The 25,022-nt window shown below is 35.3% G+C and overlaps 3 protein-coding genes across 3 annotated transcripts; 1 reads left to right on the top strand and 2 right to left on the bottom strand.

The window, feature by feature from the left end:
- The first annotated feature begins 7,784 nt into the window (after positions 1 to 7,784).
- On the top strand, positions 7,785 to 11,697 carry LOC120091831 (vacuolar protein sorting-associated protein 22 homolog 1). The gene is made up of 7 exons (XM_039049973.1): positions 7,785 to 7,995; positions 8,172 to 8,282; positions 8,648 to 8,783; positions 9,462 to 9,616; positions 11,009 to 11,116; positions 11,208 to 11,297; positions 11,379 to 11,697. Exons 1-7 carry the CDS (start codon positions 7,945 to 7,947, stop codon positions 11,478 to 11,480), a joined length of 753 nt encoding a protein of 250 aa, XP_038905901.1. The 5' UTR covers positions 7,785 to 7,944; the 3' UTR covers positions 11,481 to 11,697.
- Positions 11,653 to 13,155, bottom strand: LOC120091830 (fatty acid desaturase 4, chloroplastic-like). The gene has a single exon (XM_039049972.1). The coding sequence runs from the start codon at positions 12,713 to 12,715 to the stop codon at positions 11,762 to 11,764; it is 954 nt and encodes a 317-aa protein (XP_038905900.1). The 5' UTR covers positions 12,716 to 13,155; the 3' UTR covers positions 11,653 to 11,761.
- A 6,279-nt stretch (positions 13,156 to 19,434) lies between these two features.
- Positions 19,435 to 24,727, bottom strand: LOC120091776 (DEAD-box ATP-dependent RNA helicase 32). The gene is made up of 8 exons (XM_039049896.1): positions 24,119 to 24,727; positions 23,636 to 23,911; positions 22,759 to 23,082; positions 21,850 to 22,041; positions 21,620 to 21,775; positions 20,722 to 21,122; positions 20,373 to 20,530; positions 19,435 to 19,994 (listed from the first exon to the last, which is right to left on the bottom strand). The coding sequence occupies exons 1-8, from the start codon at positions 24,488 to 24,490 to the stop codon at positions 19,675 to 19,677; spliced, it is 2,199 nt and encodes a 732-aa protein (XP_038905824.1). The 5' UTR covers positions 24,491 to 24,727; the 3' UTR covers positions 19,435 to 19,674.
- Between the last annotated feature and the right edge of the window lie 295 nt (positions 24,728 to 25,022).

The raw sequence follows: 25,022 nt of genomic DNA, 5'->3' as shown, positions 1-25,022 counted from the left end.
GGAAAAACTAACATGGTTAGTAGCACCTGAATCAAGAATCCAGGAAGAATCATTATTCTCTACCAAACACGTCTCCAAGACAAATAAATCAAATTTACTGTCTTTAGAATTCTTCCTCTTCTAGAGAGTAATGGGATCAATATCATAATCTAAAGAAGCTCCAAGTTCCATTTCAGAGAACATTTCTCATTGATGAACTTCATTAGAGTCAACAACACTTTCTTTCTCTTTTACTCCCTTGACATTCAAGAAAGACCAGAGGTTATCTTGGGAACTGACACCATTGGTTTCTTTGTCATCCACCCCTTTATGCTCAAAAAGTAAGAATTGGCGTTCAAACAATTCTTGCAACGTGTCCATGATCTCACATACAATAACCATGTTCTCAACCCCTTTGGCCAATGCATCAAGTATGCTAGCCAAAATGTGAAGTCGAGCTAACGAGTTAGCCTTCATCCACACCCCATATGCATTACGAACATTTCGCGGTGCATCAAAGGTCGGGACTTGAGAACACTCCTCAACCATGATAAACTCGAGGTCATTTACCACGAAATATGTTTTAAGAGACTCTTTCCAATGTATGTAATTGATCAAATTAGAGGCAACTAACGGAAAATCATTCATGTTTCTAAAAAAACAAACACATTGATCTACATTAGATTTTAGTAAATACTCTTTGAAAAACAACATCCAATACGGTTTAACAAAATTGAAATGAACCCCATATGACATCTAGTTTCGCAATGACGCTTCAAAGGTTTAGGACAAAAGCCATCGAAGGGTAGTCAATTTATCCCTCCTCTGAATTGAGACACTCTTAACCAGTCATTAATACCAGAACAACTCTCGCTCCTATAACGACTAGCCATCATTGATTTGGTCAAGAAATCATTAACTTGCTTAAAAATTTCCTGTAAGTGCGACCCTTCATTTTAGATCCTAGAGTTTCTCCCCAAGCAGCCAATCCTAAGGGAAAAATCCGATTGAGGAAAAAACTAAAGCAACCCTATCCATTTTTGGAGTTCACCTAGAGCAACCACACAAAAGCCATCCAATGGGAGACGCTCCCAGGGTGTCACAGGGCAGTGCAAGAAGATCTCATGGTACAAACCAATGAAGGAGACCGCAGGACATGTTGACACATATCCTTCACCTACTTACTATAAATACTTTCTCTGTCCACCTTGATATTAACTCATGCAAACACCATCCGAAGGCAGATGCTCCCAGGGCACCATGAGGCCAAGCATGAATCACACAGCGTGAACATTCAAGCAGAAACGTGAGTGGAATCATTGACATATCATATATATCTCTTCCTCCCACTGAGTATTTTATAACCTAGTGTTTAGTTTACTTAGAAAAAAACACAGTTAACGATTTTAACTAAGTGACTTTTTGGGTTTGCCCAAAAGTAACGTTTACTTTGGAAAGTTGAAACAACTTTTGATCATCATTTATTAAACTCTTTAATGAAGTTTTTGACCAACTGTCACATGCTTATAGCAAATCTATCTTATTCACCTTTCTAGATAGGATCCCAAGTAGGGGTGTTCCGTTTCGTCAGCTTAAGTACCCTAGCCTAGACAGAACCCGCCTTAGATAAAAGGCCCCTTATAAATAGATTTAATACAAATTTAATCTTTTATGGAAATCAATTTAATCCTATTAAACCGATTCAAAAGATTAACTTAGGTATATAATCTCATTAGAACTACGAACTTAGGTCTATCTCAATCCAATTTTAAAACCCTTTTAAAACATGAGTTCACCTAAGTTCGCATGCAACTCTTTCTTATCGATTTTAGTTATAATTTTCATTACAATGCTTATAACCAAAAACAACCAAAACCATCCATAATGCGAAGCTACACATACAAGACATTCATAACTTTTATAAACAAACCTAAGTGTCATGCTTCATGCATTGTTCATTGATTGCTACTTTTATATAACACTTATATAACAAAGCAACAAACCAAGTAGCTTCAATACACCCTTATACTATAATTCTTATAATATAAAGATGATGTATGAATAAATATAACTCTTATATTTCATGATGCATGCGCATGCTTTCAGGTAATTTCATCATGCCAATAACTATATTATAACACTTATAATATATGATGCATGAATAATTGCATAACCTAAGGTGGATTTCAAAACTATATATCATACACTATGGCATATAAACAACATACATCTCATGTACATTAAATAAAAGTGAACCGGGATAATTAGCCTCAAATCTTTCAAAACAAAGCTAACTATTACAAAGAACAATGAGTCAACCGGTTCAAACAGGCAAACCGGGTCTTGAACCGTCCAGGCGAAGAAACGCGTCTCCTTAATCGTGTACCAAATCCTTGTGATTGCCTACACGATAGAGTAAACTCTTTAATCAATCATTTAGCAACATTGTATGAGCATAAACGATCGTGTACCTTTGACTATGTGATGAAGCATGAGGTCACGCGATTGTGCAGCGCGCATGCGTCCAACGCAAGTTTTAAACGATTCAAACTAAACGACAAATGCAGTGAAGCATAATCGTCTAAACGATCACTGAGCAAGCGTAAGGTATCGTATACCACGTGATCATGTAGTCAGTGACTATGCGATGAAGCATGCTAAGCTACACGATCGTTTATTGCACGCGCCTTTTATTCAACGATGAGTGTCAAATACTCTATGCGATTGTTTACCTCCAGCGTCCACACGATCGAGCAACCAATGCTACGCAATAGAGTAAACTCTTTACCCCATCGTTTAGCATAGCTAAACGATCATTTAGTAAATACTACACGATCGTGCAGAACTTTTCTACACAATCGTTTAGCCAAATCTCAATGATCGTTTACCTTAGGCTACACGATACGACCAACCTTTGGTCTTCTTCCTCGATGAGAACTGCATTTCCATGCTTCAAAACTTCATCATGGACGACTCAAACAACTTCAAACACTTTGAATACAGACTCTATTGCTTATTAATTATGCCCAAAAATGCAGGAGGCCTTACAAATTAACACTTTGTAATCTTAAAGAAAGCTTTAAACCGAGGTAATCATCCCGTAAACATTCATCAACACATCCACAAACACATTTAACTCTTAAACACAATGCAGAAAACTTAAAATCCACCACAACTGTAAAATAAGTTTAATATAGAAATGGTATTTGGAATATCAGAACAACCTAGCTCCGATACCAATTGAAGGAAATCAAACACAAGGATCTCCATGAGCAGCGGAAGGGATCGTTTCAAATTCTATTCAGATTGAACACAAACAATTACAGTCATACAATGGAAACTAACAGGTCATGCATAAATAGAAATTATAGCATGCTATCATAGAATCAAGGGATAGAGTATGCATACCTTTGAAGAACCATTCTTCAAGTATCCTTCGAAAAGTTCAAAGCATCCACAGAAACTCTCGAACGCAACAAACAGAAACACCAACAGCACAAACAACGAACAGCTCCTCGAACCCAAACAAGTCCAACTCGATTCACGAACTGAGTAAAGACACTACCACAAGTGTTACCTTGGTATTCTCAGTATGAGAATCCAGGAGTTGTAGGCTCTGTATGCTCTTGGCTTGAAGAAGAGATGAGGTTTACGATCGAGTAGACGATCGAGCAAGTAGGAGATAAGAATCTGGTCTATCGCATAGATGATGTGCTCGATCGTTTAGTAAACTGAAGTCTATCATATAGACTTTGCTACTCGATCGTGTAGCTACGATCAGCTGAGTGATTATCGCATAGTCAACTCTACACGATCGTTTAGTCTCTGTCAACGCTATCGCTTAGTGAAACTCTTTCACTTGATAGCTTGTCTCCATGAGTACTTTCCGAATGAAGCAACTTGATAAATTTATGAACAATGTTCATTTTATCTCACGGTTACCATAAAACTTCCAATAACATCCCACTCAATCGGTTATTAGAGAAAGAGAATTAATTATCATATAATTAATATATTATAAATAAATATGATAACCAACTTATCATATTATATTTATAACCTATAGTTTTAATATTTCATCTCATGAGATATATAAACCATAGTTCTTTTTCTATTTTATGGTACTTGATATAAATCATATTTATATCAATTCCTCCAAGTAATGTATCTCATACATCACACCAATTATATCACATATAATTGAATTTCCTCTTGTTAATTTGAACACTTCAAACGAACCCCAAAATCTGATTCTCAACTTGAACCCATTGAGCTACCAAGGGGATCTTATAGACCTGTAGCTTGAAGCTCCAATGGTATGTGAATAACTGACTAAACTCTTTAGTCACGAGATCCACCATCTGTTAACTGTCGGGCACCCCACTGAAGACCGATAGCTGCACTCTTCTCACTACAGATATATTTCTGTGTCCATATTAACCAATCAACAACGCGATAACCCTTCACAAATCGCTCGTAAGTACAACTAGACCAATTTATCGTTTTGCTCCTATAGTTACATCTAACTTCTTAAGTATCACTACTTCCTCTAATGAACAATAAGTCATAATCCTACTATGATTGACTCCTCTCTTCCAAAGAGAGGGTGTGGTCACTACGTTCAAGACCCGGGATCAGGCCTTAAGGGAGCAATCTATCTACTTACCCCTGCTTCAGGAAAGAAGTGAATTTCGTCTTGTGTAACTGAGTTCCTAGTTCCCCAATCAGAAAAATCCCCAATCTAGCCACTCTCACCCATACTAATCAAAGGACCGCCCTCATAGGCAAGAGTTTCCAAAACACTCAGGATTAAGGTCATGTCACCTATGGTCGTTTTAGTGAGATGTAAGTCTCAATTATCAATGGCGTTATATAAAGAGACAAATCATCTTGTGGTCCGATCTTATACAAACCCTTTATATAGGACACCACCGCTCGCATGTCTCCATATGAATGGACCATTTGTAGCACGTTACAACACTTATAACTATCTATAAAGTGGGTCGTATCCGTAGTGTCACCAGGATAAGGTATCCTTCCTTTATCCTTATACTACAAACCTTTAAGTTTATTACTTAAGGTATGATCCACTTGTATATCTCATATATATGCTTAAGTTTACATGAAATAACCACGGATCTCAGTTTATTGGATATGAGTAAATACAAATAAAATAACTCTTATTTTATTAATAACAATGTGTACAAACTATTTACAAACTATGAGACTCTGGGAGAATTAGGACACCAATCCCAACACAGGTTTATTAAAATTAAAGCAAAGGAATTGTTCCATTTCTCTTTAAGGGGGTTTTCTGTTTTTTTTTTTTTTTTTTTTTTTTTTTGTTCTGGTTGCTGGAGCCACGGTTTCGGACCTTTCTTCTTTGTCTTCTTTTGATTTTTGGTCAGATTTTACCGCAACAGAGGCAGGTCTCCCAGGTACGGCGTTCCACTCCTCCCTCTGTCCTACTTCTGGGCTTCCTCCTCAATCCTTAGCCAGGTGATAAGACTCTCTAAGGAAAACTCCTTGGTCTTATGCCTCAAAGTGTTTCTTAAAATCCTTCCACAAGGGGGGTGTTTATCCATAATAACACAGTAACTTGGAATGTTTCGTCTAAAGGCATACTTCAGTAATTATTTCATGGGTTATCTTCTGTAGTTCATGGACTAGGCCTCCACAAATTTGTTATCCGTCATCTGGAACTTGAGATAATGGCTAACAATATATTTCTTTGACTCGACCTCCTTTGGGTCGTACTTCTTTCGCAGGGCATCCCAGACCTCCCCGTTGTCTTCATTGTTTTGTAGTAGTACTACATATCATCAGTCAAACTATTTAATATAAAGTTCTTACATAGAAAATTTTTTTCTCCTCCCAGTCAACAGCTTCTTTTATCTGTTGTTCAGTTGGTTCTTCTAATGGAACGATCGGCTTATCTCTGGTACATTGTTTGGCAACTTTCTTGACGATAAGAAAGAACAACATCTTTTGCTTCCACCGTTTGAACTTCGCTCCTTCAAATCGGAATGGACGATTGAGGTCGAAATCATAATGTCATTGTTGCTAGTGAGGGCCATTAGTGATATGGCAGAGAAATGTCTTAAAATTTGTTGTAAATGGGAAGACCCTCAGATGAAGAACAGGATAGCCGCAAACGGTCAGGAAACGATGATCAAACAAAGAGCGAAACCTGCAAAACAAAAGCTCGTTATTGGCTGAGTCATGGAGCTTGCTCTCTTTAAGACATTCCGCAGCTCTGCTCAAGTGTGCAAGCAGGTTAGGAATACTGCCACGTCGTCCTAGGATAAAACAATCCAAAAAGAAAACCCGGTCGGAAATGCACTGTTTCCGACCAGAGCACACACTCTTCTGACTGATGCTCAGAAAACGAAAGCATGGAAAGAAATAAGCAGAGAAAAGTGATGGGAATGGAAGTTAGTGTAAGAAAAAATGTTGTGTATTTGAAACTGGCTGAAGAACGTGTCTTTTATAGGCCTTTAGAGCTAAACTGTCGCGAGAGAGAAGCACGGTCAGCCTCTGAACGTGTGCGTGAAAGTCGGGCCGGAAGATGTAGACGGAAAGTGAGCCAGAAGATGCGGACGGAAGATGCGCGCGGGGAAGACTGGGAAGACGCGGCCAACTGGGAATTTTTTTCTTTTTTAAAAAGAAAATAAAAATAATGAAATAAATAACAAAAAATAATAATGTCTTTATTAAAGAAAAATAATCATACACACTCACCACAATCGAACGGACGACAGCAGCGACACGCGCGTGGGACGTCCATCGAACCCATATTGGTTTATCCCCTTACTCCCTCCAAAATATGGGTACCCCTTGGAGCCCAACCCATAGCCCAATGTTGGAGTACAAAAAGAAGACTTCCTTTTCAAACTTTTCTAATGTGGGATTCTCCAACCAAAGGTTGGTTCTTTTTTTTCTTTTTTTGAAAAAATAAAATTTCACCCAACAACAGCCACAAGAGAATGTCAATTAAACCTACACAAAGAAAGAAAGAAAAAAAATAAAATAAAATACCATTGTTAGGAAATGAGAAAATATGTAGAAATTGGGATAACAAGTGGGGCGAGAATTTGTGGTTAGTAGGGAAAAAAGGTGAAATAGGGAGAATAGTTGGAGGAAAAAAAATGTGGGGAGCCTCATTTTCACATTTTGGGTAGAAATAAGGGGAAGATTATCCACTATTTATAGTCAAATCTCTCGACTTAGAAAAAGAAAATAAAACCCTAATAATAATTTTAAAAAAATGAGGCTTAAATCAAAAAGCGTGGAAGCTTTCGACTTTGAGTGTGAAAATTAACCTACCTTTTTTGAAACTATAATGATGTATTTATAAGAGTAGATATTTAGGTTACCATCCATAGAGTTTCGCAGTTACATTGGGATAACCCTTTATCTCCTCAGGTCAGACATACAAGGGGCATATCTCATTGGCCATTTTGCTAGACTCAGCTTCAACCAAGACCAAGATCGAACACCTCCCCTAGTTCTATTTTAGTCCTAGGATGACGTTCTTCATTAACCATTTTTGTTAGGTTCAACTTTGGTGAGGCCAAGGTCAAGCACAATGGTGGCCAAGGCCCAACCACCCTCTCCCTTAGGCTCGTTTTAGTCCTAGAGTGCTATCTTTGCTCAAATCTTGTTATTTTCTTGATCTATGGCTTCTAGTCCCATTTTATGCCGAATTCAATATTTTAATCTTAAATATCAGTTTTTTAAGAGTTTTTTATTTTTTAGAAACATTGATCACCTTTTTCCATTCCGTTTACCTCCACATTTTAAACTTCTGACTATATTCGTATATAAAATGGATTTTCTCCGATATTTTCCTCGTCCCCAAAATAAAATCGATAATTTTTGGTTCTCAACTTCGTTGAAGATCCCGCTTGAGTTCTATAACATCAAGGCATCCGATCGGAGCAACAAACAGAAATCGGAGTGAAAATGAGGAGGAGACCTGGCATTGGAGGCTTACAGACAGCCGCGGCGGCGAGGGTTCTTTTCTGCTCAATCTATTTCATTTCATCCAAAATTCTTGAATTTTATCAATTTAGTTGCATTGTCATTCGGATTTCCATGGGGTTTATTGTTCATCTCCACTAATTTTGAAGTTATTTCATCTTTTGAGATTGTATTTTCCATTGATTAATCAGTGATGATAATATTTGCAGGACCAATACCGCCAGCTGGGTGAAAATGTAGCGAAGCTCAGAACCGATATGATGAAGGAGCAGCTCTCCACCTTTCGATCTCAGTTAGAGGATTTCGCTCGCAAACACAAGGTCTATAATCGTACTACAAGACCCCTTCAGTGTTTTGCTATCAAATATTTGATGAATGAAGTTATCTGCTTGATTATCTGAACTGAGATCTACTTAGTTTAATTAGACATTTTTCCATATAAAAATTAAAAGTAGTTACAATTTTAGACTGTTGCTCTATGTTTCTACTTGAATAAATGCTTCCTTTGGACTTGGTATTGACGGCTTGTTCTTGCTTCCAAATTATTCCTGTCCCAAAAGATAGTGATTGCTTGCTGGATTTCTTATTGTCTAGTTTCACGGTTTTCTCCTTTTTGGCTTTGTCATAGTAGTATCAATTAATTTGCCATTTTAATAACTTCGAGTCAATAATTTGACTTGTGCAGAAAGATATCGGTAAGAACCCGGCTTTCAGATCCCAGTTCCATGAAATGTGTGCTAAAGTTGGTGTAGATCCCTTGGCCTCAAACAAGGGGTTTTGGGCAGAGCTATTAGGCATTGGTGATTTCTATTACGAGATTGGTAGGTATGGATTTTTTTCTTATCAGATTAAAGTACAAGAAAATTTTGTGGTTTATCATGTCAAGAGGGGTTGTTGTGTCCCTCGCTCTCTTGTTAGGCATGTTCTCATAAGTTGTATCCATCTTATATTCTTTGCAGTTTGTCCTTTGTTCCTTCTCGAACTGCAGAAGATATTCCTTTTGCTTAAAGGAAAATTTTGCTGGAGTTTGAGCGCATGTGAAATCCTTATAGCATTCCATATGCCTGTACATCGCCGTGTCTGTGTTGACACGTTGTGCATGTCCTCTTTGCCTTGGACTAGGAATTTTCATTTGAATTTCTTGTTGAGTTTGGCAAACCGAGGGAAATATCATAGTAGTTTCTTTCTTATTCTTTTTCTGTATATGGTAGATTCTTTATTCTTAGTCTGACTTGGAACTTGGAAGGCGAATTTCCCTCACTCTAGGAATTATGAAATTAACCAAGTGATATTTCAACCCAGTAATGGATTTTAAGCTTCTCATGTGAAATTCCGAAAGTGTTTCATTTGCTTATTGATTAAAGATGTTGACAGTTGACAAGAATAAATTATTCCTATGGTTGAAGCATAAGTCATCATTCTTGTTTATCTCAATCTTGTTGCTGGATTTGTATGCCGGATGTGTTTGCTGAATGTAACTGAACTATTTTGCTAGACAGGAGTGCAAATTGTTGACATTTGCTTGTCTACAAGACCCCACAATGGAGGTTTGATCAGTTTACAAGAGCTGTGTACTTTGCTTCGGCAGAGACGAAAAAGTGATCGTGAAGCTGTTTCTGAGGATGACTGCCTGCGAGCTATAAGTAAACTGAAGGTATTGAGATAACGGATAGATCTATATTAAAAGTGTGACCTTGTTATATTTGCTATGGGTTGAAATTAAAATTTTAAAAGAAAGGGTATCTTTATTGTTCTGGTTTCAGTATTAGCTAAATTGGATATTACTTCAACAGTCTTTCAATTTGATTTCCATTAACCGGAATATGTCAACCACCCTGAGTGAGCCAAGAGGTCGAAGGAATGAACTATACGACCCAAATGTGCTTGAAGTCGTGAGTTGAAACAATAGTTTGTAGGTACTCAAGATATTAACTATTGTGCAAATTTTCTTATGTCAGATGTCAGATGTCATAGGATCATTTGGATATCCTATGAAATTAATCCAAGTGAGGAGCGTAAGCTATCTGTGACTCCTGCAGTCAATGGAGTAAATATGCTAACAGGTTGCCACTGCCCCTCTAAAAATTATAATTTTTAATATCCAAAACCACCATGGGTTGACCTAGTAGTCAGTAAAGGTCATGGTATAATATTGGGCTTTAGAGGAAATGAGTTCAATCCATGGTAGCTACCTTCCTTAGATTTAATATCCTACGATACAAGTTTCTTTGACAGTCAAATGTTGTAGAATCAGGTAGGTTGACCTATGAGAGAGGATGAGTAGGAAATAGTAAACATTGTAACAAAGAGGGATTTCAAATAGTTTTATTGTAGTTAATTGTAGGTTTTAATTAGTTGTAAACACCGCTATTTTATTTGGAGTAATAGCCCACTCCACCAACTTAAACTCCACCAACTTTAAGTTGGGGGCCCAAACAACCCCTTAATGTTAATATATAACATTATAAGTCATTTACACGTAAATCAATTTTTATTTATATTATTTATTTATTTCTATATATTTATCATGATACTCTAATTATTTTTCATAGTTCTTTAAAATTGATAATCTTGATATTTACATGTACCCATTAGTCATTTACTTCAATAGACATGAGTTCTGTGGTTATCCATACTATTTCTTGAAGTATTCATTAACGTATGAATAAATCCAATGCATCGAAATCAATGTTGGCATAAATACTTTTCTCTTTGGGGATAAAGCTTTCTCCACAGTTGGGATGACTGCTAGATGAAAATCGTTATACTGGCAGGAAACGTTTCTCCTCTAGGGAAGGTTGATTCCAACTAAAATCTCACTTTATGGTATGTTGCTGGGGAGGATCGTAACCGAATGGTTCATGTGCTTCTAATCATACAAATATTTACATGCTTGACTAATGTTTTCCCTGGCACTTTAATTAGTTTTTGTTGTTTCTTAATGTAAAATATTTTATTTCAAATGTACTATACTATAAATCTTCTTGATTTACGAAGTGCCATTCTGGAGTTTATCTTACACTAAAATCCAGATAATTTACTCCAGATATTGGGAAGTGGTTTTGAAGTAATTACTGTTGGCAAGAAAAAACTTGTTCGGTCTGTTCCAACCGAGTTGAACAAAGATCACAATGAAATTCTTGAGCTTGCTCAGGTTACATTCTCATTCAGCCCTTTCTGCAATCTTTTGCTTTTAGTTTTTGGCCACAAAGAGACTAATAGTCATACACAAATTGTTCTCTCAGGCCCAAGGCTATGTAACTGTTGATGAGGTAGAGAGACGACTTTCTTGGACATCTGGTCGTGCAGTTGATGCCCTCGATACTCTACTGGATGTAAGTTTTAGCTAACATTTCTTTTCTACCATCTAGCATAGTTAGACACCACGTTTGTAAAAAAATTCTGCACTTTTACAGGAAGGTCTTTCGATGATTGATGATGGCCACCGTGATGGTAGACGTCGCTATTGGTTTCCTTGTGTTTCTCCTATCTCATCTTCTCTCCCTACTGATGCCTAACATGATAATTTTAAAGAACAAGTACTATGTAGTTTATGGTACGATAGAATCACAAAGCATGTATCCTATGCTTTTTGTATCAATGCTATTGTTTGTCATTTCCCCTTTGTTCTATTTATTTATTTTAGTTGAACCTTGATGAACAATGCGTAAAGGAAAAAACACGTCTGCAAATAACAAAACATCATATATAGTTTACGTTTGAAGATATTTCAAATGAACAATTTTGTTTCCTTCCATTCTACAAGGAAAAGCATAATATGAATGAAAGAAGAATGTGGTTAATGGGCTGTAGTTTGTTCTATAATCTCAGTCTCTTCAGTCCATGCAGAATTAGGCTCAGTCCAAGATCTTGGTCTCACCCCAAGTTTGAAGAACAAGATCATCTCCAATGCCTCGAAAACCTTTGTTTCATCCAAAATCTTATTCCAAATTCCACTTACTATGCAATAGTTGTTGTTATATGGTGGACGATGATGTGCAGAATGCTGCCTTCGTGACACAAGCAGGCCAGCATCTTGCATTGCCACCACCAGTGGTGGTAGTTCACTCTTTTTACCATGAGCCCATGCATGAAACTGTTGGCTAAACATTATGCAACCTGAGCACACACCAACGAAACCATGTAGAATGGGATCATCAAATGCAAGGCTTACAGGAAGTACGGCGAAGGTCACAGCTCGTGCCAAGGCGTACATATTGTTGGCAAACTGACGCTTCGTGATTGTCCATGGCCACTTGTGATGACCTTGGAATGCTTCTATTTGGGTGCCGAAAATTGGAGTTGACACGTTGCCATAGTTATCGATGCCCCAATGATAAACTCCAGATCCAAGGTCAGCTAAAATGTAGCCTACCAATGCTGCTAAAGCAGGCTCAAGCCAGATATGTGAACTGGCTGCGCCTACTATTGATTTTGCCAAAGAGACGAGCACCGTGGTGCACCCACTGGCTACCCACGCACGATGACTCCAGGTTGATCGTAAACTCGGGTCATTAAGAACAGAATAATAGGTGGAGGAATTGACCAATGTAAGTGGAGTAGGAGATATAACCTCACGTTCAATGAGTAATTGGCCATCGGCATGCTTCGGATTGGTGGTCGTAGCACCAGCAGCAACATTGACCGTAGAGTTGGCTATGCAGTAGAAAACTCTGCGCGGAATCGGAGTGCTGCATGGGTTAACATGGGATCGGGAGCTCAGAAGGAACTTGTTTTGAGCTAAGATGGACATTGGAAGGGAGGAAGAAGAAACCAATAGAGAAGAATTATGGGTGGCAAAATATTGAGAAGTGTGAGTTGAAATAGAGGCCAAGAATCTGTGGAGAGAAAAAAGAGGAAAAAGGAAGAAAAGACAATGGTGTGATGGACACAGAAGCCGAGTGGGATTATGTTAACATTGAGGTTTATTCTAAAGGGATTCTCTGAAGGGAAACTATGGCTTCATTTTGGAAAATTTTTGTGACTACGTGGAACTGTTTCTGCCTTTGAAGCATATTAAAATTCTAAGTTTTGGTACCACAAATTTCTAAAACCATTGTTTGGTTGGGAGGCAAGTCATATTGTAGATAGAGACGCAGAGGTTGAGATTTGGCTACAAACTTCCTCTTTCTTTTTGGACGGTTACTTGGAAATATTGATTAAATACGATTTTGGTTATGTGCTTTCCACTTATCAAATAAGTGAAAAATAGGTACAAGGTTTAATGGTATAGATGAAATTTTCGTCCATATACTAACAGTAAAAATATTATTTAACTCTAATTGAAAGCTAGAGTATTATTGCAACACTTTAAAGTTTAAAGATATTTTCTATTATTTTTTCTTTAATTTATATTGTTGCCATAGAATGTTAAAACGGTTTGACAGCAAAAGCTTTTGTAACACGGTAGTTATCAAGTTGACAACATTATGGGTACTTTTGGACTTCAGATAAAACCTGAGGAAGTCAAATATGTGAGTAAAATTGAGAAAGTTACCTCATCCCAAATAGACTCGAGACAGGCAGGAAACAAGCCTAGAAGAGATGTCGTGTTATTGGCTCGTCCTGAAAATTGAGGTTGAGGCCAACTCACCCCTCATTTTTGACAAATGCTAAAGACGAGAGGGCAAATCAATTGGGTCGGTCAATCCAATTAACCTACCTTGACCTTGAAGGTCGAGGTCGAGGCCAACTCACCTCTTTTCTTCGGATGGATGCCAAAGAAATAAGAAGAGAAACAATAGAAACAATATAATTAGGTCACTTAATAGACCCACTTGACTTCGAAGGCCAAGGCCAACTTAACCCATCTTTGGAGCCTATTCTTAGTATGCCACTATCTGGCGTCGAGAGTCCTATTCCTAAACAGGATAAAGGAAATTCGAATCATTTTCCTAAAAGAATGAAAGAAAACTCATGTTTAGCCCCACTAAGAACATGACAATACTAAATTAAAAGTATATTAAGAAAGGCTTAAAAGAATTGGAAGTTACTATATATACCAACAAGGTGCACCTTCATTTTCAATGCTCAATCATAAGAACTCCAAAATTAAACGTACTTAGCTTAGAGCAATCCTATGTTAGGTGATCTCTTAGGATTTCCTAGGATCACGTGAGTGAGGACAAAACATACTGAAAGAACCCGTGTTGGTTTGTGGGGACAACTTTTGCTCTTAGAAGCATCAAGACAAACTAAATGATGTTGCCAAGTCGCAGGGGATGCAAAGGAATGTTGGGGCCATAAGATGTTGAATCCAAATTCTGAATCTTGGGCCTGGGCTGTACATTCATATTTTCCCTTAAATTGCTTGCTCTAACCCTAGTACTGAAAACTAACTTAAATTTTGGAGTGTCTGTGACATGCCACACTAATTTGTTATTCTAATTGTTTTCCAAGTGATCTCTTTCCCAAAATACAAATTCACTATCGATGGCATGTCAACGTCAATGTTTCATTTTTTTACGAGGCCACTTCAAGATTACAAACTAAAGAGAGCAATACTTGGGTGCTTATTGGATGGACATTTTTACAACCCACCCTAATCACATCCAATCACACAGAAGAAGGAAAAAAAACTTTATAAAATGACAAATTATGATTAAACATTAGGTAGTCACAAAAATGAATATAGTTCAATAGGCATCCAAGTATTTTCAATTAAAGAGCACTGACGATCTTAAAATCGAAGACGAAAGACAAATGTGCAATAATAGTGGAACAACTGCACCTTTTGATAAAAACCAAACAAACGCAAAAATATGGTGCGATGACATTCTATGAATGTGGGTTTGTAACCCAAAAAATTAGAAAAAAAACAACAAGATTATTCTCCTTCCACAAATAAAAAATTTAGACAACCTTTCAATTTTTTCATAATTAGCAAAGCCAACTACCTAATAATGAAAAGGGAAAATTATAAATATGGGTGAAAATCCCCATAATCACGCCTCTCTTCTCATTCCAAACCAAGATTATCCTCTCCTCTGAATCTTAAAAACCAACCAAAAACCAAAAACTATTTTCATTCCCTTTTTCCTCTCTCTCTCTCTCAATTCCATCATCCTTCATAAGATAGAAAAAACAAACAAACAAACATAGAGACGACGATGGAAGGGCTCCACCACCATCCGAATAAGGGTGGTCGGAGCCTGGAAGTCATAGACGTGAGGAAATTGAGTGAAAACAAGATGTACTTAAATCAGTCACAAAAGCGAGCCATCGTCGACCCGTCATTTGTGAAACGATATGTGACGAAGACAACAGAATCATCAAAAAGTTCAATGAAGAAGCCGTGGTGGAAGAAACCGGAAATGAAGAGACGACGACGTGTTGCAAAGTACAAACTGTATGCAGTTGAAGGGAAGGTAAAGAGTTCCATAAAGAAAGGGATCAGGTGGTTCAAAACCAAATGTAGCAGAATTATATCTGGGTTTTGAAAGAACTTTCATCGTATATTGTAAAACAAAAATTATTATGTAAAAGAAGAAACAAACAAACATACACTTCAAGTTCTTTCCTGGTTTTTTTTCTTGTTCTTTCTGTGGACATGCTTTTAAAAATAACGTAGGATGGTTGATAATGAAGATCAAATGTGCTTTGTCTTATGTTGTTTAAAATTTTAAATGCATGGCGATTGTTTTGTTTGGTTTGTTATTCTCTGTTTGGATAATGAAAAACTATTATTGTCTATATCTTTTTATCTAAAAAAAATATAGAATGAGCTTTCTGCCCTTATTTTTCTTATTTTTCTTAAGACACTAAATACTTTGAAAGAAAATACAAAATATACTTTTAAGTCGTGACATTTAAAGTTGACATTTATTTGATCTCTAAGATTTTAAAATGAAATCTTTTATCTGAATAATCGTTATAATCTCCTTTCAAGATTAGTTGATTTAACAAAATGTTGATATGACAATTAATTTGCTGATTTTATATTGGTGAGGTGGCCAAGTTATATCTACTCTTTCTTTTCTCCTCATCCCATCTTCATAGATTTAGAAACAAACATGTTTGTTACCTAGATTTGTGAGAATGTTCTAAAATCTCTTATCATACATTCCCAAATTTATGCGGGAATGAACAACAAAATTAGCATAGACCATTTCAAACTATTTTTCAAATTTAATAAGTTCAAAATATTTTTTTTAAAAAAAAAAAAAAAAACCTAATAAATAGACAAATCTCAAACTTAATAACTTACTTTGTATAGAATGCCCCAAAACTTTGTATTTTGTGTCAAAGATATTCTAGAACTTTTAAAATTTTCAAAAATACCTTTAAACTTTCCTAAAGAATTCTAAAATGTCATTATCATTAGTTTTGAATGGAAATCATTAGTTTTTTTGTGTAAAAAAGAATACTCCTAAACTTTTAAAAGTTTAAATATTAACTTTAAAATTAAAAAAAATAATAATAATTAAAAAAAACACTCTTACTATTAATATATGAATAGAAATCGCTAATACTTTCTTACTTCTCTTTTTTTTCCCTCTCTTTTTCAATACCCTCTTACTCCCCTCTTTATCAATTGTATGACATTTACTTATTTATAATAAATAAATAAAATTGCCCACTTCAATTTATGTATATAGACTACAACAAGAAGAAAAATAATAATAGAATCGTCAAAGGATCTTAATACTTAAATGTTTTAACAAAATTGTACATTAATAGTTAAATGTGTGTTAATAGAAATATATATATATCTTGTATTTGGCTACATCATTGTGGTGTGTTTTAGGGGTAGATTTAGATTTTTGAAATTTTGTAAGATTTTGTGGGATTTTATATTTCAACTTAAAGTTTTGATTTTTATTTTAATTGCTAAGAACGATCATATTCACACTTCTTTAAATTGAGAAAACGTGTCAATTTCAAAGCACATTAGACCAAAGTGACTTCTGAACGAGACAAACCAGCTCAGGAGCAGTCCGATCAATCCTCCAACTTCGATTCAAGATTGGTGCCTCGAGGAATTTTTCGATGCCTACGTGGGCGCTAAGGCGGTCAATATAGTACCAAGGACAGTACTGTAGCCATGACCTAAGCCAATCGGTTCATCCCTTCCCTTTCAGAAAGATTCTCCTGAAATAGGAATAATGAAAGCTCTCGCAATCGCATCTCTTCACGGAGGTAGGGCTTGCATAGACATAGTACCAGTTCCATCTCTAATCTTTGAGAAAATGGGAGTTTTTTCCACACAATAGTGTCAAGCAAAGACCGAGTATCTTAGCTTGGCACTCGCTAAAAAGAATAAGAATGAAATTGGTGTAAGAATTGGACTAACATGATAAAAATGAAGGTATCGATAAGAAAAACAAAAATGAAGATATCTATATATAATTTGTTTTAAAATTGGTTCTTTTTTTACTAAAAACAATTTAAACAAATTGATCAACGAAGGGAGCATTTTTATTTTTATTTTATTTTAGAATTATTTTTGCAATGAGATATTAACGATTTTTGTTCATATACCAATGATAAGGATATTTCTTCACTTTCTTTTTTAAGTTTTAAGGGTTTTTAGTACTTTGAAAGTTCAAGAATATTTTTTAAATAATGGTTTCCATCCAAAATTGACTGTAAAAATATTTTTGAACTTTCTTTTAAAGTCTAAGGATATTTTGAAACTTTTGAAAGTTAGATATTTTTTATACAAATTACAGCATTCAAGAACATATTTTATAATTTAGCCTTTGATTATTATAGATGACGTTTTTGCAAGACTTTTATCGTTTTCCACTCTAATGTAGTCCTTATGATTTGAATTTAGTACCAATTTGATTCATATGAATACAAAGTTTCAATTTAGTCCTTACCATTTGAGAATTATTTCTGATTCCTATACTTTGTTTAAAACTCACAAATGATTCCTAAGTCATATATAACCCGCTCAAAAAATATATCTTTTTTTTTTTTTTAAGGTAAGCTCTAAACCATGATATATTAAAGTAATATAATTACCTAAATAAAATATTGTATCATAAAATTAAACTCAAATTATAAGTATAGGTTATGGGATCAACCAAGATCCACCAAATCAATGATTTTGTAAAGAGTGGATCCAAACCAATGATCATAAAAGAATAAAACTAATGAATTTCTTTTTATTTAGTCAATCTATTATCGCCTGGTTCTCCATTTGGCATTTTCTTTTCTTTTCCAATTTTTTATTTTTATTTCTACTTTTGTTTTGAATTAGTTTTTTTTTTCTAATTTTAAATCAAAATTAGATCTATCTCTATAATAATTAGACTTTTTTAAATAAAAAACATACCAATGCTATAATAATTACGCTATAATAATTGATCTTTTTTTAAAAAAAAAAACAACAAATATATATACACCATACTAAGTAAAATACTAATGTTAAAATTTATTTTTAAAGGTGTATAAATACTCTCAGTTCAATTCAGTTTTGATTGGTTTTTCAAATAAAAATTTAATCCAAACCAATACTTTAGTTTTCTTCATATACAAACTAATAGGACCAATTTTATACTAGAAAACCAAAGCAAACTAAGTATCAAAGTTCCTAAATCCAAGCCATATAATTGGATTGAAACTTCTAAAAAGAAACCAAATTGAAACTAGATATCAATGGTACGTACCTATACTTCAAATAGTTAAGTCATCTTCATAACCAACCTAAGCATAAGCATAACTACTTAAAGCAAATCTTCATTCAAAACTTGAATCAACTCTTGCTCTACTCTTGAGCTTTAAAAAAAGTTTGCTACCTCATGTTTGAAATTAAATAAAAAAGAAATTGTTTAGTACTTAAATTTTTTTTAATATAATTGATCAATAATTAATGTCAGTGGATAGAAATTTTGAATAACTCCAACAAAAAAATAGCTATTAGGAGTAAGATATTATACATTTTTTCCTCTAAATGAGAGGTTAGTACTCCCTCCCACATTATTGAACCAAAAAATTGTTGATATACAGCTACTACAATTATATTGAAGAGCAAGACACTATAAAACCACTAAATTAGTTTTACTAATCAAACTTCCACGTCTTTAATACAATATTTTCAACAAAATTGACTCTTTCGCTAATGATAGCACAAAGGTTGTCAAGTCTTTGATTGTACAAAGGTTGTCAATCAGATTGAAAGATGCAAAATAGAACAATTTAACTGACGCTTAATATATGTTTAGAAAAGTCTTTATAACCAAAAACTCCAAAGTTATAAAATCCTAATACTTGAATATGACATCTGAAATGTATCTTAGTACATTTCAAATGGGTCATGACAGAGTACGGGTCATTCGTTTAAGCTCGTAGTGAAACAAAACGTCTAGTTATGAAATGCTCCATCAATAGATTGGATGCATTAAACAATTTCCTTTGCCCACTGGGCAGACATTATTAGACTCTTCCATTATGGATTCTTCATGCTAAGAATCTAATCTCATTCATTTTAAAAATAAAAAATAAAAAATAAATGTTATACAGAAATGCTTGGAAATAAACTAAAGTAAAAATTAAAATTAAAAATAGAAGTGGCTCAAAATTTCTCATTAAATTATACAGAAGGGACCTATTTCGAAAAGGCTTTACCTGAACACAAGCTACAGAAGAATATAAATTGTGTAACCGCAGAAGAAGAAAACCTTCCACAGTTTATAGGTGATAAACTCAACTAGTATTGGGGTAAGGGATTGCTAAGAAAATTGGAATATAAGTACCTTTTGAAAATTATGGTTGCAGAGAACTCAATAATTTGAGAGCCAACTCCTCTTGTTCTGCCACTGAAATGGACTCTGTATTGAAGTTGTTTTCTACTTTATTGTCAATATCACTATCACTGTCAACAAATTTCTTGGATCTTTTCTGAGGTCTGTCTTCTTCAGACCCAGAAACGTCGTCCTCCTCCTCCTGACTTTCTTTGGCAGCCTTCTTCTTCATCTTCTCCTTTCGTTTCTTCTCTTTGAGACGGTTACGATTGAGAAGTTTGTCTTCCTTGTCAGCTTGTTTTAACTCTTCCCTCCTCTTTTTGTAAAACTCATCTTTTTTATCTGACACGTAAACCAAATAATAAATGAAAATACTCATGCTTCTTTTACAGGGAATACTGATGTTCAATAAAAGCAAGCAGTAGGGCAGGTTCACTGTAAGATACCATTAGGTCTAACAAAAATTTATGCTTCACTTTGTACTAGTTTATGTTTGCTATGTAGTCTAACAAAAATTAAGTCTACATCAACACATTTATTTTCCCTTCTCGTTTTCCTGAGCAGCTTTCCATGGGAGGATTGAATGGATAAGAAGCCATATCAAAGAAAGCAGCAGTCATTGTGAAATAAAGGAGCCCCAAAAGAATAAAACAAATAAATAAATATTATTATTTTAAAAAAAACGGGAACTAAATAGCAATTACAAATAAGAGGGCATACCTTTATCGACTACAAATGTCTCATTGCTACTTTTGATGTCGGCTAGCCTAGCAAGAGGGGCAAGTGGGTTGCCGTCCTCGTCAAAACTGACTCTCGTTCCTACTGGCCTGTGGACATTTATCTTTAACTTCTTTTTCTTCAAAATCCGAGTAGGTGCCCTGAGCAAAGTTTCTAAATCTTCAGGTAGCAAGACAACATTTCTTACCCAACCAAATATTTCAATTAACATAAACCATAGTGAATTTAACATTTCCCAATGCAAATTAACCTTTACCAATTAGCAAGATCATGATCATCTACCGTACAAACATTAACAGAAAAATAAAAACAAAAAAGTGGAAAAACTCACGCAGCATCTTCAACTTCACTAGAAGGGGTATCAATAGGCAGAAGAAGTCTTTGGTCGCTTTCTTTAAAGTCACCACACTCCAATTCTCCATCGGATGTATTGAAAACATTCTCGTTACCCGACGAATCCAATGCAAGAAAAGTGGTAGGATTAGCAGACATCTTCTGTGACCTCCTTTTCTGATCAATAAAACGAATTTTTGGGGTCATTGGCAACCCCAACGAAGCTGAAAATTCGTCAATTGACAGTTTCATAACATCAAATATTTCCTTATCCTTCTGGATATGAATTGACCGAAGATATGTGATAAAGGCCCTTTGAGCGAGTTGCTGAAAATTAGGGTACTTGACTAACAAGGCTGACAGCAAACCAGAAACTGGTTGAAGTCTTTTTGTGTTTGCCTACAAAAGGAAGTAAACATGATAATACAGTAAGTACTAGTTAATTTATGATATTGACACTTCCATCAGTTCGCTTATACTACATTGTAATATTTTTACAACATAAAAAGGAGCATAATCCATTATCATCATAAGAGGAACTTACTAGTCCTCCCCCACCCACCCCACCCCGATGGTCTTTTTATGTTGGTGTTCTCTTTATAAACACCCCAAAACATGATGATATAATTATCATCTACCATAATATTGAATGTTAACAAATATATGGCATAAATTACTACTTATCCAAATTTCATAGGTCAGATTTCGTATGATAAAAAAAATTATTAAAAGAGTTGGACAATAAAGGGTAAAAGTTAAATATATCTCCTTTGATATATTTGAAACAATTCTTGTATAGAGATGGTATACACAACTTTTCATAAAATAATAATAAACAAAAGAACCAACTGAACAGGAAAAAGATATGAGAAAGAAAGGAATGAGAAAATGTTTACCTTGATAAGCTGAATGGGCACTTTAGCTGATTCCAATCGTTCAAGCATTTTCATTTCCGAGGGCATAATAAATAAAACTGATCTCCCACCTGAATGGTACCGGGCAGTGCGACCAACTCTATGTATGTAAGACGCCACATCTTCTGGGCAATCAACCTTCATAAACAAGAATAAGATTGAAATCAAGCACCATTGGAAGTTGAGAATGATCATTTCTTTAAGTAGTTTACCTGTACAACCCAGTCAACAGCCTTATTAAAATCAAGACCTCTAGCGGCTACATCTGTTGAGAAGAGAACTGAGCGCTTCTCACAGAACTCAGAATATATCCCCATCCTTTTGTCCTGCTTCAACCTTCCATGGAGGCACTTCAATGGGATTCCAGGGCGCAACTTTTTGAAAGTTTCAAAAACAAATTTCACCTGTTAAACGATGGTGACAAATGTCAATGACTGAAGCAACAACAGACAGTAACATTGATATTGACATGATAATTATTTTTTATAAGAGATATGGCAGTGTTTTCTTTTCTTTTCTTTTTTATCATAAACAATCAAAAAAATATTATTATTTTATATAAGAGAGATGACAGTATTTTTTGAAACAATATTCATAAGTTCTTGCTTGGTAACAATATACATGTATATTTTTAGAAGGATGTGGAATTTTTCATTAAGGAAATGAATGAAGACTAATGCTCAAGATAACAAATACAAAAGAAACAAACCAAAATAAAGATTCTGAGAACTAAATGAAAACCAAAAAATGTCTTATTACTTTTATCTTTCTTTGAGTTTGTTTTATTGTGGGGCTTGGCTTGGTAACATTATTATCAGATTACTTGTTGAAGAACACTAAAAATATAAGACTATCAAATGATGGAGAACCACTACACAGATGCTATAAATTAATTTAACGGGGGTTTATTAAATAGTTATCTACATTTACATAAATACGTCTGAGTATGCACGCCCATTAGTTAATGATAATATAATAGTAACTTTTGAGATGTGGTAGTTGACACTAAGACTAGACCCATTGGATGTGAACATTTTAGAGAAACACAAGAATATGCTTTATATGAGATCTCCTGCAATCAAAAGTTAAACTTGTAACCAAAAAGTATCACAAGTAGTTACCTGCTTACAGCTAGAGAGAAACACAAGAATCTTAGAATTAAGATGGGCCTTTATAAAGCTCCATAGCATGTCCAGCTTCTGCTCGAGAGGAACAACCATAGAAGTTTGCTGTAGACTATTGGGTGTGGCAGTCACAGATTCTTCATGGACACTAAGGTACTCGGGATCTTTCAAACTGAGTCTGGCCAGATCCTGAACAGACTTTGTTTGCGTTGCTGAGAACAGAAAGGTTTGTCTATGCTTAGGTAGCTGTGAGACGATAGCATTTAAAGTCTTCTTAAATCCAACATCAAGAATACGATCCGCTTCATCAAGGACTAAAACCTGTCACTGGCCAGGAACCATCCAATCAGCAGAAAATTATACATACATCTACACCATCACTGAGAACAAAAGGTTATATAAGCACACTATTAAATCAAGCAAGTAGCAACACACACACACAATTTAAAAAATAATAATATTAATAAATAAATAAATAACAATCAAGCTTGTAAATCTATATGATGTAATCTTATTTTCAACTCCATTCTCTAACTTCATATCCCCTCCCTGTGTGTGTGTGTGTGTGTAAGATAGAGAAAGGACCCTAATAAAAAAAATGAAGGAACACTAGCCAACAAAGATCAGAACAAACAAATCATCAAATCTACTGTTGTATCTAGGAATGCAAAGAGATAACTGTGATGCAAAATGTGACAAGAATCTATTCAAAGAGATAACTGTGATGCAAAGTGTGACAAGAATCTATTCAAAGAGATAACTGTGATTCGAAGGGTGACAAGAATCATGTTCAAAGAGATAACTCTAATGTATCAAAAAGTGCATGACATTTTAATCATTTGTTTGTAAAGATTGAGAAATTAAATATGATGACCTGAAGCTGTGAACAATCAAAATTTGGAGTCTCGTCCATATGCTGAAGGAGTCGACCAGGAGTGCAAACAAGAATATTCAACTCATTCACGTGCTCCTTCTCAGTGTTAACATCTTTACGACCACCAATTAAAAGGCCAGCGCTGAAATTATGAAATTTTCCAATAGCTTTCAGTACATCAAACAGCTGAGCTCCTAATTCTCTTGTGGGAGATATTATTATACTCCCTACTCCGAACTCAGGACCCCATCTCTCTCTATACAATTTTTCAAGAACCTGAAAAATGGATTCCTTCGATCAATTTAAGCAAGTATGCATGCAAGAGGTAGGAGACATAATGCATTTGAATCTTTGGAACAAGTCAGTTAAAAACGCTTCTCAATTATCCCGAACTCCCTCTAAATATCCACCTCTAATCCAATCTAGAATAACGTTCAAAAGGAGTAACAGTTTTAGTTAATTAAAAAACCCTGTTCAACTTACAGGTATGAGAAAAGCTAGCGTCTTTCCTGAACCAGTTTTAGCTGCACCAAGAATATCTCGACCACAAAGCGCGTGAGGCAGTGAAGCCTTCTGTATGTCAGTCATGTCGACGAACTCAGCTTTGCGCAACCCATCTTTGGTCTTGTTCGAAATCGGCAACTGATCAAACCTCGTCGCTCCGGCGTAACGAGAGTAGGTATCGGCGTCGATGCGGCCAACGGGGCAATTCGCGGGTGGCGGAGGGAGCGACATAGGATTGGAGCCTGAGTCAGGTTTCTGTGATTCAATCCATGAATTTAAGATCTTAATTTCTTCAATTTCGGATAGTCGCTTCTGCTTGGCAGACTTCTTGGATTTGAATTTCTTCTTCATTGTGAAAAAACCAGGGGTTGGCGTGAAACTGCACCAGAAGGAGAAATAAGGATCGAAGAAAGAAATATGGCGGTGGAGGCGCGCCGGTGACTGGCGGTGGGCCGGTAAGGTCTGCGGCTGAACAATAACAGAAGAGGGAGAAGTACAAAGAACTGAAGAAAATCAGTGGGGGAATGGAGGGAGCGAAGGTAGGGTTTAGGGTTTTCTCTTCTTTGGAACCTTTTTTAAAAATCTATAATAAATATAGGAAAATACATGAAGTTTAACGAAATTATTTTAAACTATCAGAGTCTATCACGAGAGCGATGACACGATATTTTAGTATTAATATCAAAATATTACCGTTTATCACAATCCTGAAATAAAAAAATATATATTTTAAACGAAAGATTTTACTATTGTTTGTAAATATTTTGATCTATTTCATATATTTGAAAATAACCTTGAAGTTAATTGTAAATAGAAAAAAAAATTAAAATAATTTTTGCTCCGCTTTTTCAAAATATAGATTTTATCTTCTACTGACACTAGT

This window comes from Benincasa hispida, chromosome 11 (assembly GCF_009727055.1).
Source record: "Benincasa hispida cultivar B227 chromosome 11, ASM972705v1, whole genome shotgun sequence".
Lineage (NCBI taxonomy): Eukaryota > Viridiplantae > Streptophyta > Magnoliopsida > Cucurbitales > Cucurbitaceae > Benincasa > Benincasa hispida.
Note: the sequence above shows the minus strand (reverse complement) of the source record. Positions and strands in the feature narration are given on the sequence as shown.